Raw genomic sequence first — 15165 nt, 5'->3', positions numbered from 1 at the left:
TTCTTATGTACACTGGGTAAATATAAAATATAAGCCTCAGCTATTACTATAGACTCAAGCCTGTTTGATAACAGATTGCCTATAAAATAAACCCTCAACCATTAAATCTCCATTCATGTTCTCCACTATCCTCCAATCTGTCCTTTATAACAGGGATGCTGAGAAAAATCAAAGCCTGGCTTTTATCAAACGTTATGGAAAGGGTGGAGAAACAACTCCTTCAGGGATCCAATCCAATGTGCATAGTGCATTTCATTCTCAACCAGGCCATTTTTTAAAAAGCCAGATTTTTTAATGATATTCATATCCCTTAATACTGCATAATCCTACTTCCGGTATCTGACAAGCACTTCTATGGAAAGAGTCCTGTTTGTGACAGGAAAATGGCTGCAGTCCCTGTTAACAGCTGTGGAAAATGTTCCTTACCCAATCAGCAAAACACAGACCTGTGGCTGAGATGGAAGGGGAGGGGCACAAACACTGCCAAGGTTATAAGGCTGCAAAACCAGCTGTGCTTGCTTAGATGATACTGCCCTCGTATGGTGAAAAAGGATACAGGAGGGAAGTACACAGAATGATCACAGTCCAGTACTCAGATTATAATGCGCTAGCCTAGAACACTGATGAAGAAGTCACTCAGGTCAGAGATCGGTGGCTTGAAAGCTACATGCCTTTGTCCCAAGAATCCCAAGAATCAAGCTATGATTATTATAATGTAAAGCTCTCAGAAAACAATCCATTTATATAGTGGAAGCACACACTTGAACTATCCTTGGTGTGCTTTGTCCTTGGCGCCCCTTCTGCCAGCTTTAAGTGGATTCTCGAAGGCTCTTCTTGGTAACAATTTCTCAAAGGGTAGTTAAAATGGCTGATTACTAACATAACACAAGCAATAGCCCAAAGAGAATAGAAGTGGTTTGGAACACCGAGTATAAATTTAAAAATGTGACAAGTTTACAAGGACAGGCATTTTACTATACTTTATTTATGTATTTATTTTAAAAACAGAGCTCTGTGTTCTCTATAATGTTCAATGAATTCCTGCAACTGAAATGTGACCTATTCTGACTATATAGTTGTGACAAGATTTTCAAGCAGTGCTTCCTGTTCAAACTTGTCAACATAAACAAATTGCTATTTTGCCTATCATAAGACTAAACTCAAATTTCAACATAGATTTCAGATGATGCAGTGAAAACCTATAATATGTACTAAGACAGCTTTATCCTGGAATATATTAGTAGTCTATGCACAAACACAATTATGCTATTTAATTTATGTTTGCATGCATCCTGCATTCCCTAAAAGCTGCTCAGGGCAGGACAAATGGGCAGCTCTTGTTCTACGCCATACCTTTACCCATAGAACCATATAGGCTGAACCATATAGCGACTTATCCATATTCACAAAGTGAGCTTCTTGGCTGGCTGGACCTTCAACACTGATCTCCTCAGTCTTAGTCACAACACTCTATCCACTACACCATCTGCAATTTGTCATTGAGGGACGCCACCTTTTTTCCTTTGCACCACCAGACAACTGCTCTTCAGCCTGTCCATGGTATTTGCTTGCACTTGAAATTGTAAGTCATCATGAGGTACATAACAGGCAGACATCATGAGGTACATAATATGATTTGCTTCCAAGCTTTCAGTTTTCAAAATATGGAATACTGGTAAGCAACTGGGTATGACCAGGTCAAGTACAAAATGTCTGAAGTTGAGAAAAGGTTTTTTTGCTTTTTCTTCCCACATGGGTGATGCAAGTGTCTTCCTATGCCCATCATTTGAGGATTTCAGCAAACATAGTATTAACACCTATAAATGAGTACATTTACAAGGAAAACTGCAACCAGCAAAACTGATCATTTATTAAAAATGCACCTCAGGCATTGACATCTTTGTCCAACAGCACAGAGTCTTAACTTACAGTGGAAGGAAGGATACACTATACATCTTAGAGAAAAGAACTCTACAGTTTCACTGTAAGTCACAAGGTTGCTTTAAGAGTACACAGTTATTATTTCACAATGAAAGCTTGCCTAAAACATTTGGCATAAAGATCAGAACAAGACATTGAAGGCCCACCATAATGAATGAAGGGGAAGGGATGTTGTTTTCCTCCAGTAAGCCTGTTATATGCCAAAGGGGTGTAAAACACAGATTAGCAGGTAAGTTGTCATGTTTTTCTAGTGTGTATCAGGACAAGAAAGGAGGGATGAAGGCAACGTAATAAAAGGCAAACTCCATGAGCTCATGTTTGAAAATTGTAAAAAAAAACAAAACTACACCACAAAAACAACCAGCAGGAAAAAACTATTGCTAAGCATTTCATTGAAATTCTGAGTTTAAGGCATGAGCCCCTTCCCCTCCAGAAACATTTGAAATTCAACATCTAAGGTATTAATAAATGAGAATAGGTAAATTCTACAGAAGAGCAAGAATTATCCTGTACCACTATCACACTTTTAAGAAACAAACAAATCCAAGCACACCCTTAGATTCACAACTGAGCATGTGGGATATTACAAGTGAGGGAACACTGATGTTCTGCTTCATTATAGCAGGGCCCTTTAATCAATTGTTCCAGTACTGAGATACTTCTTTTAGGATAGCTGTCCTAAAGATTCATCAGTCCCTCATCTCAACACACAGGGCGAAGTGACACTAGTGCATTGAATACAACAGTCCGCCTTTTAAGTCTTAGCAACTTTATCAAAATGCTTTTTTCTAATATGCCAAGGGGTTCCATCTTATTTACATTAGAATTTATCAACATGAGGTAAAGTGCAAGGCTCCCAAACCCACCCACCCCCCACAAAAATTGCATTTGGCTAATATATAGTTATCACAAAATTTAAAATACTGTTTTAGTAAGTTCTCTCTCAAGACAAGTCACCAATTGCTGCATTTCTGGGATATATCTTGCTCATGGCTTTTCAAGTCTGCTTTTGAAAATCTGAAAAAATATCCTTGCCATGAGCTACTTTGGCTTTGCTGACGTTTACACAGATACGTTTACTGATAAAATATTTCAGGTGGCAGGGGAAAAAAAGGCTTGATTGAATTAGTCTATGAATCTAAGACTTAGTAGTTCTGCAAGAACAACTGCAGGACTTAACTTTTGAATCATATTTCATGATATGCCTTTCAAGACAAAATCTGAAATTTAGTGCAGGAGTTTGATATGCAACATTTATATTGCAGAAACACACTTGGACTTGCTTGCTTTAGTTTCTGACTATTTAATCAACTGCACAATGTATTCCTGCACAATGTATTCATAAAAGTGTCATTCCAGTGCTATAATTGTCATTGCACATTCCCCATCACTTTGCTCTTTCCTTCATTCAATTCAAGGGATGAACAAAAATCCTTGCACTACTACAATAACAACAACTAATGCACCGAGGACCACCATATTTGATGGTTAACTTCATTATAGAAGATGTGCCACATTAAGTTCTTTGGCTCTGATGCAAAGCCCATTAAAACAAAGATGGCCCTTCTGCTAGCTTTAAGTGGGTTCTTGAATGAGTTTGAAGGTTTCAAACAGATCTTCTTGCTTGGAGTTAAGTTTCATTCAGTATAGCTGTGGTCAGCAATATAATCTCCCACACCTAATCTTAAACGTGTGAACTGTCACACCCAAGCCACAGTTCGTAGCTGACTAGCTTAAACCCCATGTAAACTATATAGTTGACAAGAATCAAGATAAAATGCAACCCACCAGTTTGTATGAATGAACATGTCAATGTGACTAAGTTCTCACATATTCTATTAATTTTAGAATATCCTTCACATCCTTTGAAGCTCAAAAATGCTGATGAAGGTTTTATTAAAACCACAAGGAATTGGATAATTTCCTTAAATGGCACGCAGCATAATCTGCCATTACATTAAACAACTGCATTATGGCGGTTTTGGTGATTCTACACTAGATGTTCAAGAATCACAGGCTTTCCTGCTTGGCAGGGGGTTGGACTCGATGGCCCTTGTGGTCTCTTCCAACTCTATGATTCTATGATTCTCCCTGAATATAGATATTGCTGTGAGCTGGATTCCTTTCTAGCATGACAAGCCATGAAAATGGCTTATTTTGTCTGCCATGACATTTGTTCAACCCTTGTTGGTCTAGCTGAAAATAAGGCATATAGAGATGTCGCTAAACTACAACAGGACTCAACAATTATATCAGCAATTGCTGATCTGCTTGTATAATGAATAACAATTACATTTTACATCAATTAATTTATTTGGGGAAATGGTTTCCTTGATTTGATTTCCAAAGCCATGCCTAAAGGGGTAGCACCTGCATTTTTCCATAGTCATTTTGAAGCTGGCTGCTGAAACCCTGCAGTTATTTATTTACAAAAAATGAGACCTAACACTAAAAAATGTACATTTTTGGTCTAGAAGTGAGGCATACAGTGTGTGTCTCTTTGATGACCATGGCAAAATTCCTCTAACTGCAAACATGAATATTCTGAAGATAAATCAAAAACTATGTCCTCAAGCTTCTGCTTATACAGATTAATTGTGTTCTGGTGGTCAGTTCTATTCACTTTTCCCAGTGAAAAGAGAAGTAGCACTTTGTGTATCTGTTGGAAGTACATGGTAAATTGACATACCCTTTGCTGAAGCTGCCTGAAAATAACCACATTTAATGGTGGTATCCAATTAACTGAGAGAATATGTATGTTTCTTGAGCATCTATTTGCAATAGAAACAAACAAACGATTGCAAATGAGTGTTGCATCTTTGAGACCAATTTTAGTTTTTTCATGAGCTTTGTCAGATTGAAAAGTATTTAAAAGGTAAGGCTGCATTGCACAACAAATAAATGTAAGGCTGAATTAAGCAGTATCTTTCCACACAGTTAATCTCCATAGCATAACATGAGTTTGGGGTAGGGGAGAGATCTACTATTAGGATGCCAAAATACTCTTAAATGCTTGCCTATCACCTTATCATCTGAGAAATTATCTTTGGAACAGATTTTCGGCAAGCAAATTGCACCATACACTCACCTCTTACTTGGATACAAGACTGATGGATTTCAGAGGTGCTTAAATCTGTGCTTTTATAAAACAAAGTCAAGGACTAGAGCAGCACAGGGCTGATATGATGCTCATAGTCTCCAAGTTGAATGTGGAAAAAAATGCGAAAACTTACTTTAGACCAGGCAAGAGTAACATGTAACTTACTAAGCAAAATACAGTTCACCATTCATGTTAAGCAGTCCATCAAGAGGTCAATAATCTGTATGTGTTGTTGGCCAGGACATAAGACGTTAGGTACCAGCAAGCCAAAGCCAGCAGGCCACAAGTTGTTGACTTATTTTAGACCATAGTGTTGCCTCCTCCACTGAAGAAAATGAGGAAGCTGTACACATGTGCAGTGCATAAGGGATTCCGGATTGGATAAAAGGTGAAGAGCAACATGAAATTTAAACAATGGTAACTTTGTCACTGCACATTTCCGGTGGCCGCATGTAGGAGAAGAGGATTGGCACTAATTCTCATTTTCAAAAATTAGAGTGAGCAGACATCATAACTGCTGACATAATAACTGATGTTTTGCATTGTGTGCATTCAAATGTCAAAGCATCAGATAGGCTAATGGATATCTGCCTAACCAAGATCAGATTAGGTCTATAACTGAATATTTGGTTACAGACCTGGGCTGCACTCCTACACTCATTTTTCTGGAAGTAGACCAGTGGAACTCAATGGGGCTTACTTCTGAGTAGATATATATAAAATTGTGCTGTTAATCTGGTGCTTTAAATATTGATCAATGGCCCACAGTAACTTAAATAAAGTCATTTTTAGTATGGTGAAAAAACAGAATTAAATTTGTGCACTGAACTTTGCAAGAGCATTGGATAGCATGTCTAAATTCTAATAGCTCTCAATTAAATGATGCTTTTTAAAAAAACAACAACACCTGAACATTTAACATTTTAACTTTTGTGAATTCACAAAATAGAAGTCCCAGTAGCAAATAAGCAGAGTTGGACAGTTTTAGTATTCTATCAAGACCATATACATACAAAAAGGCGAGGTTTAAAAACTTCTAGCACCCATACATATTTAGTCTCAAAGCAAGTAATCCTGTATTAAATACAAGTGGTGACCACACTTAAAAAGAGGAACCCCAGACCAAGATTTTGAATCAAAATTCCAGTGTCATGCCTGACCTGGACCAAGTAAGTCCTAGAGCCCTATATGGATATGGTATGATCCAGTGAAAGAATGATGAACTCTTATCACATGTGACTTATAATCAAGAGATTAATTTTAATCCTGTGGACAGGCATTATATTTGACTTCTTGATTTTTCCTGTGATCTCCATCCCTTCAGTCAAGTATTAGGCTTTGAAAATTCTGGAATCATCACATATATTCATGTATTCTAATATTCTGGACCAAAAGTTTTCTGTATAAGTTCTAGTTTGCACTTAAATTTACAAAAATGTTAACTCTTTTGTATTCATAATGCACCCAATGCTTCTTCAAATTCACATACGATTGTGTCCAAAACCTGCCTGATCTTCATTCAAGTTTGCTACTTTCTGACTTCTGATCCAACCTACTCTTGTTACTCTTTACCATGTATATGAAGTATGCAAGTGTCTCTTTCTCATTCACTGGGATGTTCCTGAAGTGACGGCTGACAGTCTGAAAGGACAAGAAAATGAGAAAGTTTTGTAATATAGAGCTAGCACATGGTCTGTAGCAGGGATGGAGAACATGCAGTCATCCAGAAGTTATTCAACTCCCAAAAGCCAGGACAATAGTCAGGGATCATGGGGTTATAGTCCAACATCTGGACTTCATCTGGACCACAGGCTCCCTATCCCTTGGCTGTGGCTTAGTCACAGCTAGCTCTCCAAGGTCTATTGCATGTTGAATGTGCTTGAAATTTCTTTTCATCTCAATATTTCATGGAACGCTAAGGAGACACGACAGTTGATATTTCCTATGACATGCAAAGCAGAAAATGAACCTATAGCACACATAACAACACCTTGCAGAAGCCCCTGATAAACATAATGACCTACAGTGTAAAACAGAGATTGCTCACTTGAACAATTATAGATGTCAGTTGATAAATCATACAAAACTTCAAGCTTGGTTGATAGCCTGGTGTTTGTGAGAGGAGGGTATTGGTTTGTACATTGTATTTTGGGTTCTCATTTTGTATTTTGATTTTCTGAACTGCCCCTGTGATCTTCAGATGAAGGGCGGTGTACAATTTTATTAATAATGATAATAATGTTTAGTGTTGGTAAAAAAAGCATGGCCTGGAAGAAAAGCACAATTTCCTTAAACAAACATGTGCTTTTGCCAACAGTTCCCTCAAGTTTCTTTTTAATGGACCTGTAATTTAGGTACTGGCCAACACTTTTAAGAACTGAATCAAATCCTCAATTTGTTAACTGTCAATGCTCCTGTGCCAGGCAAAAGACACAGACACAGGCAAAAGTAAATTAAGAACAAACCTCAACTTACCATCATATTTGGTTAGTAAAACAAACCATAAACACTGGTTCATATGTAATGGCAGACCAGCCTCTAGACTGTTTCCTTTGTTCAGGAAAGCAAGGAGCAGTGCGGGAGCATCACAGGGACTTGAGGAATGTGATGTGCACAGGCATGCTACTCTTTCATATTAAACCATAGTTTAATTTAAACTATGGATTAATATGACATGTGACTGATGCAACATATGTAAACAAAAGAATGTTATTTGGTGGTGGTTTTCCCCCCTCAAAAAACTTGAACAATAAGAGAAGAAAATCAGCTTACTTTATTAGCTGGAGCATTCCAGGTCCTTTCACATTTTACCCTTTGAGAAGTGTTAAGTATACAGTTGAAGGCAGTGGTGTCATACTGACAATGTGTAGCTACAATAAGTAGCTACAATTACAAGTCAGTATTACAATAATAAAAATATATAGGTTTGGTTGTGGTGGGTAAGCACGGTTCATATAATGAAAGCACAGAAGCTTGCTAGCCAACTTACTTCTGCCAGCTGAGCTTTATTCAGGCCAGGTCTGGTTTGCAACTTGTAATGCCTTTTATAACGACGCAGTGTGTTTACCTGAAGTTGAAACAAGTCGACCTGCAAAAAAGATGGCATGACTGACAGTTAAAAGGCATAGTCTTTTTAAAAATATGCATCTACTCTAAGAAGAAATCAGTAAGAAACATCACGTGTTTTAAGGCAAGGAATTCCTGTTCAAGATACACAAAACAGGTAACTAGGATATAAATAGTGGGACACCAACAGCTCTGCAAGCACCTTACTTCCCTGTACTTTCAACAGAATGGTCTCTCCATTTTGTATGCGCTCTCTGGATTGTAGCCACCATATTGGTGAAGTGATGAGAATACACTATCCCAGTAATTTCTTTGGTGATACAGCAGGGTCACATTAGACTATTCTTATTTGCCCTCTTAAAAGATTAAGGCTTGGATCCAAAGTTCCTGTGAGAGGGCAAGCCAGAGGTCAGTGGTAGAGCACATGCTTTGCACACAGACAATCATGCATTTCATCTCCAGTATAACCAGATTGTTCTGGGAGCGATTTCTGTCTGAAACCCTGGAGAACCACTGTAAGTCAGCATGGACAATGCTAAGTTAGGTGGACCAATAGTCTGACTCAGCGTAAGGCAGCTGCCTTGGTTTCTAACTTGCTCATAGGCTGCTGGAGGGAGGGAGATAAATTTTCACCAGTTACCCTTCTCACCTGCAGGTCCCATGCTCCAGAGTGTTGCGGGACCGTTCAGATAAATGTGGGTGGTGGTGGTAGTGTAAAATTGGTGAAAATCTCCTCCTCCTGCAGGAACCGCTATTCCACAATAGTCTATTCTGCAAATGGAAGAAGCCCTTCAACTCACTGAGGGGAACTCTGGATGCAACCCTATATCCTTATTTAACTTTCATTCAAAGTTAATACAATGTGATGTTCAAACAATCCCTAGCACTTCTTTTATTGATATGCTGCTATGTACATGTGAATGCCTTCTGTGCCAACTTTTAAATGCCTGTTGGAAACTTTTCTATTCCACCAGGTTTATGCAGGCAATTAAGAGTGCACCCCCCCAAGATGGGCCACTGATTTTTTAAAATTCCTTTTGCTTTTAACTTTTTATTATTTATTGTCTGTTTTATGTTTTTTATATTGCTGTAAAACGCTGTGGTGTTTTTTTTGATACAGTATAGAAATGTTTTTATAACTAACTAACTAAATAAAATATAGCCCGTTGAAGAAGTTGCATTTTTAATTACTTGTGTTTCAATCATAATTTGAGAAGTACAAAAAGCATCATAACTTATGAAAGTCTTTGTGACAAAGAGCAGGCTTTTCAAGCACTAAGAAAGAATCAGAAAGCATATCTCTTATCCAGAGCTTTCTCTTCTGTAAACAAGTTTGTCACTTGCTTATTTATTATTTATTTAAGCTTTTTATACCCTACCTTATATCCTGCCCAAAAGGCTCTAAGAGTGACCTAAAAAAATCAGGACCAAGATGGTCCTTACCCTTAGGCTCATAGTCTAAAAATGCATGACACACAAGGGAAAGGGAAAAGCAAGCTCAAGCACAAGTTACAGTCCATATACAGTGGTACCTCAGGTTACATACGTTTCAGGTTACAGACTCCGCTAACCCAGAAATAGTACCTCAGGTTAAGAACTTTGCTTCAGGATGAGAACAGAAATTGGGCGGCGTCGGCGTGGCGGCAGGCTCCATTAGCTAAAGTGGTGCTTCAGGTTAAGAACAGTTTCAGGTTAAGAACGGACCTCCGGAACGAATAAAGTACGTAACCAGAGGTACCACTGTAATGCAGTTGCTGTTCTGTCTATGCTGGTTAGCGCTGTCTAAAAGAGTAGCCCCATTTGACCCATGTCAGTTCTGGCTGTCTTGCCCTACCCCTCAGTTCCATTCTAGGAGCAGACCTGGTGACAGTATCAGGGCCAGAACAACTCCTGACACACAGGTCTTTCCTGAGATAGCTGATCAGATGAGTTAGAATCACCACAGTAGGGGATATGATACTAAAATGTGATGGACAGTTTCTTTATAGAGTAGTACAAAAGTACACTAAATTTTGCAGGAAAGCAGATTAGTTGTGTGCAGCCTACAAGAGCTCTGTTTTCTCCAAAAGCAACCTGTTCTTACAAATTAAATTTCCGAAAATTAATTTTCCTAAATGATAAGAGGCTGTTGGAGGTGAAGGCACAGGCATTATAACCTTACTTATTTACTATGTAACCTTCAGGCTGTAGATCAGGAGTGAGGACCCTCACATCTGGTGGTCAAATGCAGCCCTTCATGTCTTTTGGGATTATTTCCAGACCACAACCCTTCATACTCTATTCTACATTGTGGCTCTGCCCCCTCATCAAATGCTTTTAACTGACTGGAATGTGTTCTTGAAGTGTGCCTTTTGCTTGCCTGGATGGAAGATAGAGGGGTGTGGGGTGCGGCTGCAGAAACATTGGATTACACTTGTTGCACCATCCACTACTGCCTTGGCCCCACCCACCACTGGTATGTGGCCTGCAGAAGGTTGTTCATGAGAAACTGCAACCCTCAGGCTGAAAACGGTCCCCCACGAGGTTGACCAAGATGAATGAAAATTCAATCAGGGTCAAACAGAAATTGCAACAATCTCCAATTTAATTATGCTACGTACCTCTGGGACATCAATCTCATGCTCTGGAGAGTCTCCCCCATCATCACTGGTCTTCCTCTTTCTTTTGTTTCGAACACTCTGAATGAAGTTCTTGTGGAAATCACATATATACAGATGTCCTACCTAACAATTAAAATTAAAAAAAAAAAAACATGCAGTGAAATAGTACAGTGGTCACAATATAGCAGAGTGGAAGATTACAGTGATGCAACTACATTTAATTAAGCTGCAAAATATCACTAGCACTGACTTGGACTTTTTTTGGGAGGGGGGATTTGTTTCTCTATTAACCTGCAGGCTGCTGAGAGGCAGAATACCAGCATCCCACTTAAATATCATGGGGCCTACTCCACCCTTTCTCTGTCCCTGATATATTGAGGGGCAAAAGTAGTTCATTTAAAAGTAAGTATTTGTGGTTTATGGCAGGCTGCTGCAGTAGTGCTAACAGCAGTCCACACCAAGGAAACAGTTCTCCACTCATTCCCACCCACATGCCTTCCTATTGCCAGAAAGGGAAGCAGTTCCTCCAATAAGGACTTGCAGAGGTAAATAAGCTGAAGTCTGGGAAACTGAAGTTGTGGCTTAGAACGTGGAGCTGTACATGGAGCAGATGAATTTATTCCTCCAACAGAAATTTCTCCCTTCTATAGTTTCAGAATGGGACTTGGCATTCCAGAACCCCAAAATATGAGCTGAGAAATTATTTGAAAGTATTTATTGAGCATTAGTTCCTAGCTTGGGACACTGAATAATTGTCTACAAATCAGCTTGCAAAAGAAAAAGATCCAAGTGTGTTGGAAGTTGGTAAGTTACATAACAGGGCACCCAGTATAGTGAGGGTTTATTATGATTTGAAATATAAAGGTAAATTTATACCAGACTTACTTCTGTATAACTTACTTATTTTTTAGTCTGACAGCACATCAGTTACCTATTTGGCCTATAGCTGCTCCATGCATGTACAGAGCAGGGACAAAGAGGCAGTAAATTTCATTAACCACAATTTGAGACTTGAGGACTATTTCATTGTCTCCAGAGCATTACAGTTATCATTCTAGTGAGTAGGCATCTGATAACATCCATGAAAGCTTACACTACAGTTCTACAGGACTCTTGTGCATTTGCTGTACGATATTAAAAGTTTTTTGTTACTTCAGGGTTGGAGATTTAGCAGGTTTTTAAAACCAGCCCTTTCAAGGCAATAGCACAGCCTGAAATCTGCAGAGGCACACCAGTCAATTATAAATACTGTACATACAACAGCTCCCAGCAGTAATGCCACACAGTGTCAATAACAAACAGTAATACTGTACGTATAGCCTTTGACAAAGAAGTGGATGTTTTATTGGTTCCTCAAACTGCCACTGATAAATGTCCTCTATATACCAGTGCTATATATTTACATAGCATTATAGACACCTCCACCCTTGCTCTTAAAAGCTCAGAACTGGTTATAGCTTCTTACCTTGACCAGACATGATGCTGTCTTCCCTAATCTGCAATGTGTTGTGAACTTTGTGCAATTAATATCACTCTATCATGAGATTAAAGTGTATTTCCACTCTGAATTAAGTTGGTTAATTGTTGTTCCCATTTCTATTATTATATTTGTATGCATGATCTCTCTCTCTCTCTCTCTTTTACTCAGCATAACTTTATAAAGCTAGACTGGACAAAAATATAGTATGTAGTTAGAGACCACATAAGATGTTGTAGACTCTCTTCCTATAACAAAAAAGAAGCAAAATCTCTATCTATGTGGGTTTCCACGCTAGAAACATAAGACATAAGTACTGTAGAGGCAACATGCTCTCATTTCAACTATTTTTAAAGAACCAGTTATAGTTATTGCAAGTTACAGTGAATGCAGTTTGTGTACTGCTAAAGCACTGCTCATCTCCAACGATGGGTGGCCTGAAAACTGCAACCAAAAGCCTCCACAAACCTTTCGAAGCTTTTGCTGCAGCAGCTAGCTATTAGATCAACACCAACAACATCTGAGATTATTCTCAGGAAAGGGCAAACACAGAGAAATGCAGCACATCGAGGCAATCCCACCCCTCGGCCCAGCACAACTCACGCTTTTGTCAGTATCCAGCTTCAGCTTTTTCTGGGAGATGCTCTTCTGGATCCTCTTGCTGAAGGAGGCATTGCCAGCCGGGCGGACGCAGCGGTCCCCGTCGTCGATAAGGCAGCAACTCTGTCCGTAGAAAGGGGTGGTGGGAGGCCCATCCCGACTGTCTTCCTCAGTGCTGAAACCATTCATCGCAGCCTCCCCCCAGCCCCGCGGAGAGAAAGCGAAGGCAGGCGGGCAGCGACCCTCCCGCCTCTGGGCTACTTCGCCCGGGTTTTGCGAAGCCCTCCCCCCCCCCCGGCCTATCCGACCCTGGGCTTATCCACCTGCCTTAAAGGGACATTGCAAAGCAGGCTGTCAGCAGGACACTTCCTCCCCGCGCCCCTTTTATAGCCTTTCCCAGCTCCCCGCAAGGAAACCTCCACCTCTTCCTCCCCCCACCCGTCGAGTGTGTCACACCGCGAGGGACCCACAGAAACCGTCTGTGGGGCAGCCGCCCCTCTCCCCGCTCTTTTACAAAAGCCACTCTCTTTCCATCCTCGGACCACAAACGCCCTTTCCGACCACACCGCAACCTCCCAAACCCCCTTCGTCCTCCCCGGGACTCTGCCCCGCCGCCCCTGAGGGGGACACTCGCCTCTGCCCTGCCGCCCCCCCCCTCCACCGGCCTCTCAGAGAGCAACTCCTGACAGGCGACCCCCTCCCTCCCTCCCTTGGCAACAACAGAAGCGGGCGCCGCTCAAGCTCCCTTCACTCGGAGACCCCCTCCCCCCCGCTGTCGGCAGCCTCGTGAGGTGGAGGTGGCCGTTGCTGCCTGCCCTCCGCCGCCCGAGCAGAGAGAGCCGGACCTCCCCCGCCTTCCCGAGGGAGCCAGCGACTGACTGCTCTCTGCTCTCTTCGCCTTCTCTTTACTCTCTCTCTCACACACACAAAAACCTGCCCGCTCCGCCTCCTCCACCTTAGCCGGAAGTCCCGTCTCCCAGCAGCCATTGGTTGCTCGAGTGCGGAAGGCCGGGAACTGTGCCGCCGCACGCACGGCCTATTGGCCGGAGCGGCTGTCCGTCTGCGGCGATAGGCTGTTTCCTGCGATGGGGGCGGTTGCTAGGAGAGTGTTTGAAGTCCGCACATAGAATGAAAGCGGAGGGGAGGGGAGAGAGGGAGGCTGGCAGGGCGGAGGGAGGAAGTTTCGGATGCAGCTCCGAAGCCTGTTTTACATGCAGAGCGACGGGAAAAACAACAACTTACATCAGAGTAAACACGCTTAAGGTTGCGCTGCTTAAGACCTAACCCGAAAAAGGAGCGCCTTGTAACAATTTAAAAAGCGGGTGGACTGCATTGGGTGGATTTAATATTGTACATAAATACACTTGGTTGAATAGGACCCTGAGAGTCATCTAGTTCTAGTCCAGGCATAGGCAAACTCTGGCCCTCCAGATGTTTGGGGCTACAATTCCCATCATCCGTGACCACTGGCCCTGTTAGCTAGGGATGATGGGAATTGTAGTCCCAAACATCTGGAGGGCCGGAGGACCGGAGTTTGCCTATGTTTGATCTAGTCCAACCCTGGGCAGCGCAGGAGTCTGCGTTAAACCTGTCTCTGTCTTTCACCACAGCAATCTTTGTCAATACTAAAAAAAAAGCTACGGGCTATTCCTATCCCCTCTTCTGGATGCTCGGATCTGCCGCAGCTGGCGAGAAAGGTACGTAGGAAAAGGAACGGAGTTGCGGCCCAGAGACCCTGGTAAGGAAAGGAAGACGACTAGGGTATGTGGGTGGGTGGAAAGGGCGAAACTGGGAAAAGGGGAAGGTCATGGGCGTAGCCAGGGTGGTGGCAGCTGCCCTCCTAAATCAAGTTAAATAAATAAAAATACTTAGCTAACCGTAACTGACCAGTTGCGTCGCAGATAACTCGGTTCTGCTCCCCCCAATAAATCCTGGCTGCGTCCATGGCGAGGGTGTTAAAAGAACTGGCGGGGGCAAAGATTCTGGAGAATTTGGAGGAGACAAAACCCCGAGCTCCATGGGGACCCCAGGACAGGAGGAAGCAGGTTAGGGTCCGGGAAAGCAGGGAGCCCGAGGTCGGAGGCACGCTTGGAGCTGGAATCAGGAACAGGCAAACGAGACAGATCCGCCCGAAAAGTCTTAATTAAGAGTTGGTAGTTCTCCAAGAATGGCTTTATTCTTAGATTAGGATTGGCTAAATGATACAGAGAGCGGATTGGCCACATAACAGGATACTGATACAAATGTTTGCAGAGCTCCTCTGAGTTTAAATAGAAGTATATAATGGGTATGTATGGGACCAGAACAAGTGTGTGGGCTTTGAGATTTCGAAGGGAAATTTTTTTTAATTGCTCAGCATTCTCCATGGACTGCATTTATCC

At 41.5% G+C, this 15165-nt stretch overlaps 1 protein-coding gene across 2 annotated transcripts; it reads right to left on the bottom strand.

Moving 5' to 3' along the window:
- Window positions 1-1846: 1846 nt before the first annotated feature.
- On the bottom strand, window positions 1847-13414 carry SAP30L (SAP30 like). 2 transcript variants are annotated; one of them, XM_079968342.1, is made up of 4 exons: window positions 12788-13414; window positions 10708-10830; window positions 8109-8129; window positions 1847-6682 (listed from the first exon to the last, which is right to left on the bottom strand). In XM_079968342.1, the coding sequence occupies exons 1-4, from the start codon at window positions 12971-12973 to the stop codon at window positions 6557-6559; spliced, it is 456 nt and encodes a 151-aa protein (XP_079824468.1). In that variant the 5' UTR covers window positions 12974-13414; the 3' UTR covers window positions 1847-6556. The 2 variants fall into 2 exon arrangements, with proteins under 2 accessions (XP_079824468.1, XP_079824467.1); XM_079968341.1 differs by having other exon boundaries at window positions 8031-8129; window positions 12788-13379.
- Between the last annotated feature and the right edge of the window lie 1751 nt (window positions 13415-15165).

This window comes from Podarcis cretensis (assembly GCF_951804945.1).
Source record: "Podarcis cretensis genome assembly, chromosome: 2".
In the NCBI taxonomy this organism is placed as follows: domain Eukaryota; kingdom Metazoa; phylum Chordata; class Lepidosauria; order Squamata; family Lacertidae; genus Podarcis; species Podarcis cretensis.
The sequence above is the reverse complement of the archived record's forward strand: the minus strand, read 5'-3'. Positions and strand labels throughout refer to the sequence as shown.

Excerpts from the sequence above, each read along its gene's own strand:
- SAP30L (XM_079968341.1), bottom strand. The coding sequence starts at position 12,973 with ATGAATGGTTTCAGCACTGAGGAAGACAGTCGGGATGGGCCTCCCACC. Across the intron at positions 10,831-12,787 it reads AGCTGGATACTGACAAAAGC|GTAGGACATCTGTATATATG; the intron begins GTGAGTTGTGCT and ends TTTAATTGTTAG. Across the intron at positions 8,130-10,707 it reads ATGAGATTGATGTCCCAGAG|GTCGACTTGTTTCAACTTCA; the intron begins GTACGTAGCATA and ends TCTTTTTTGCAG.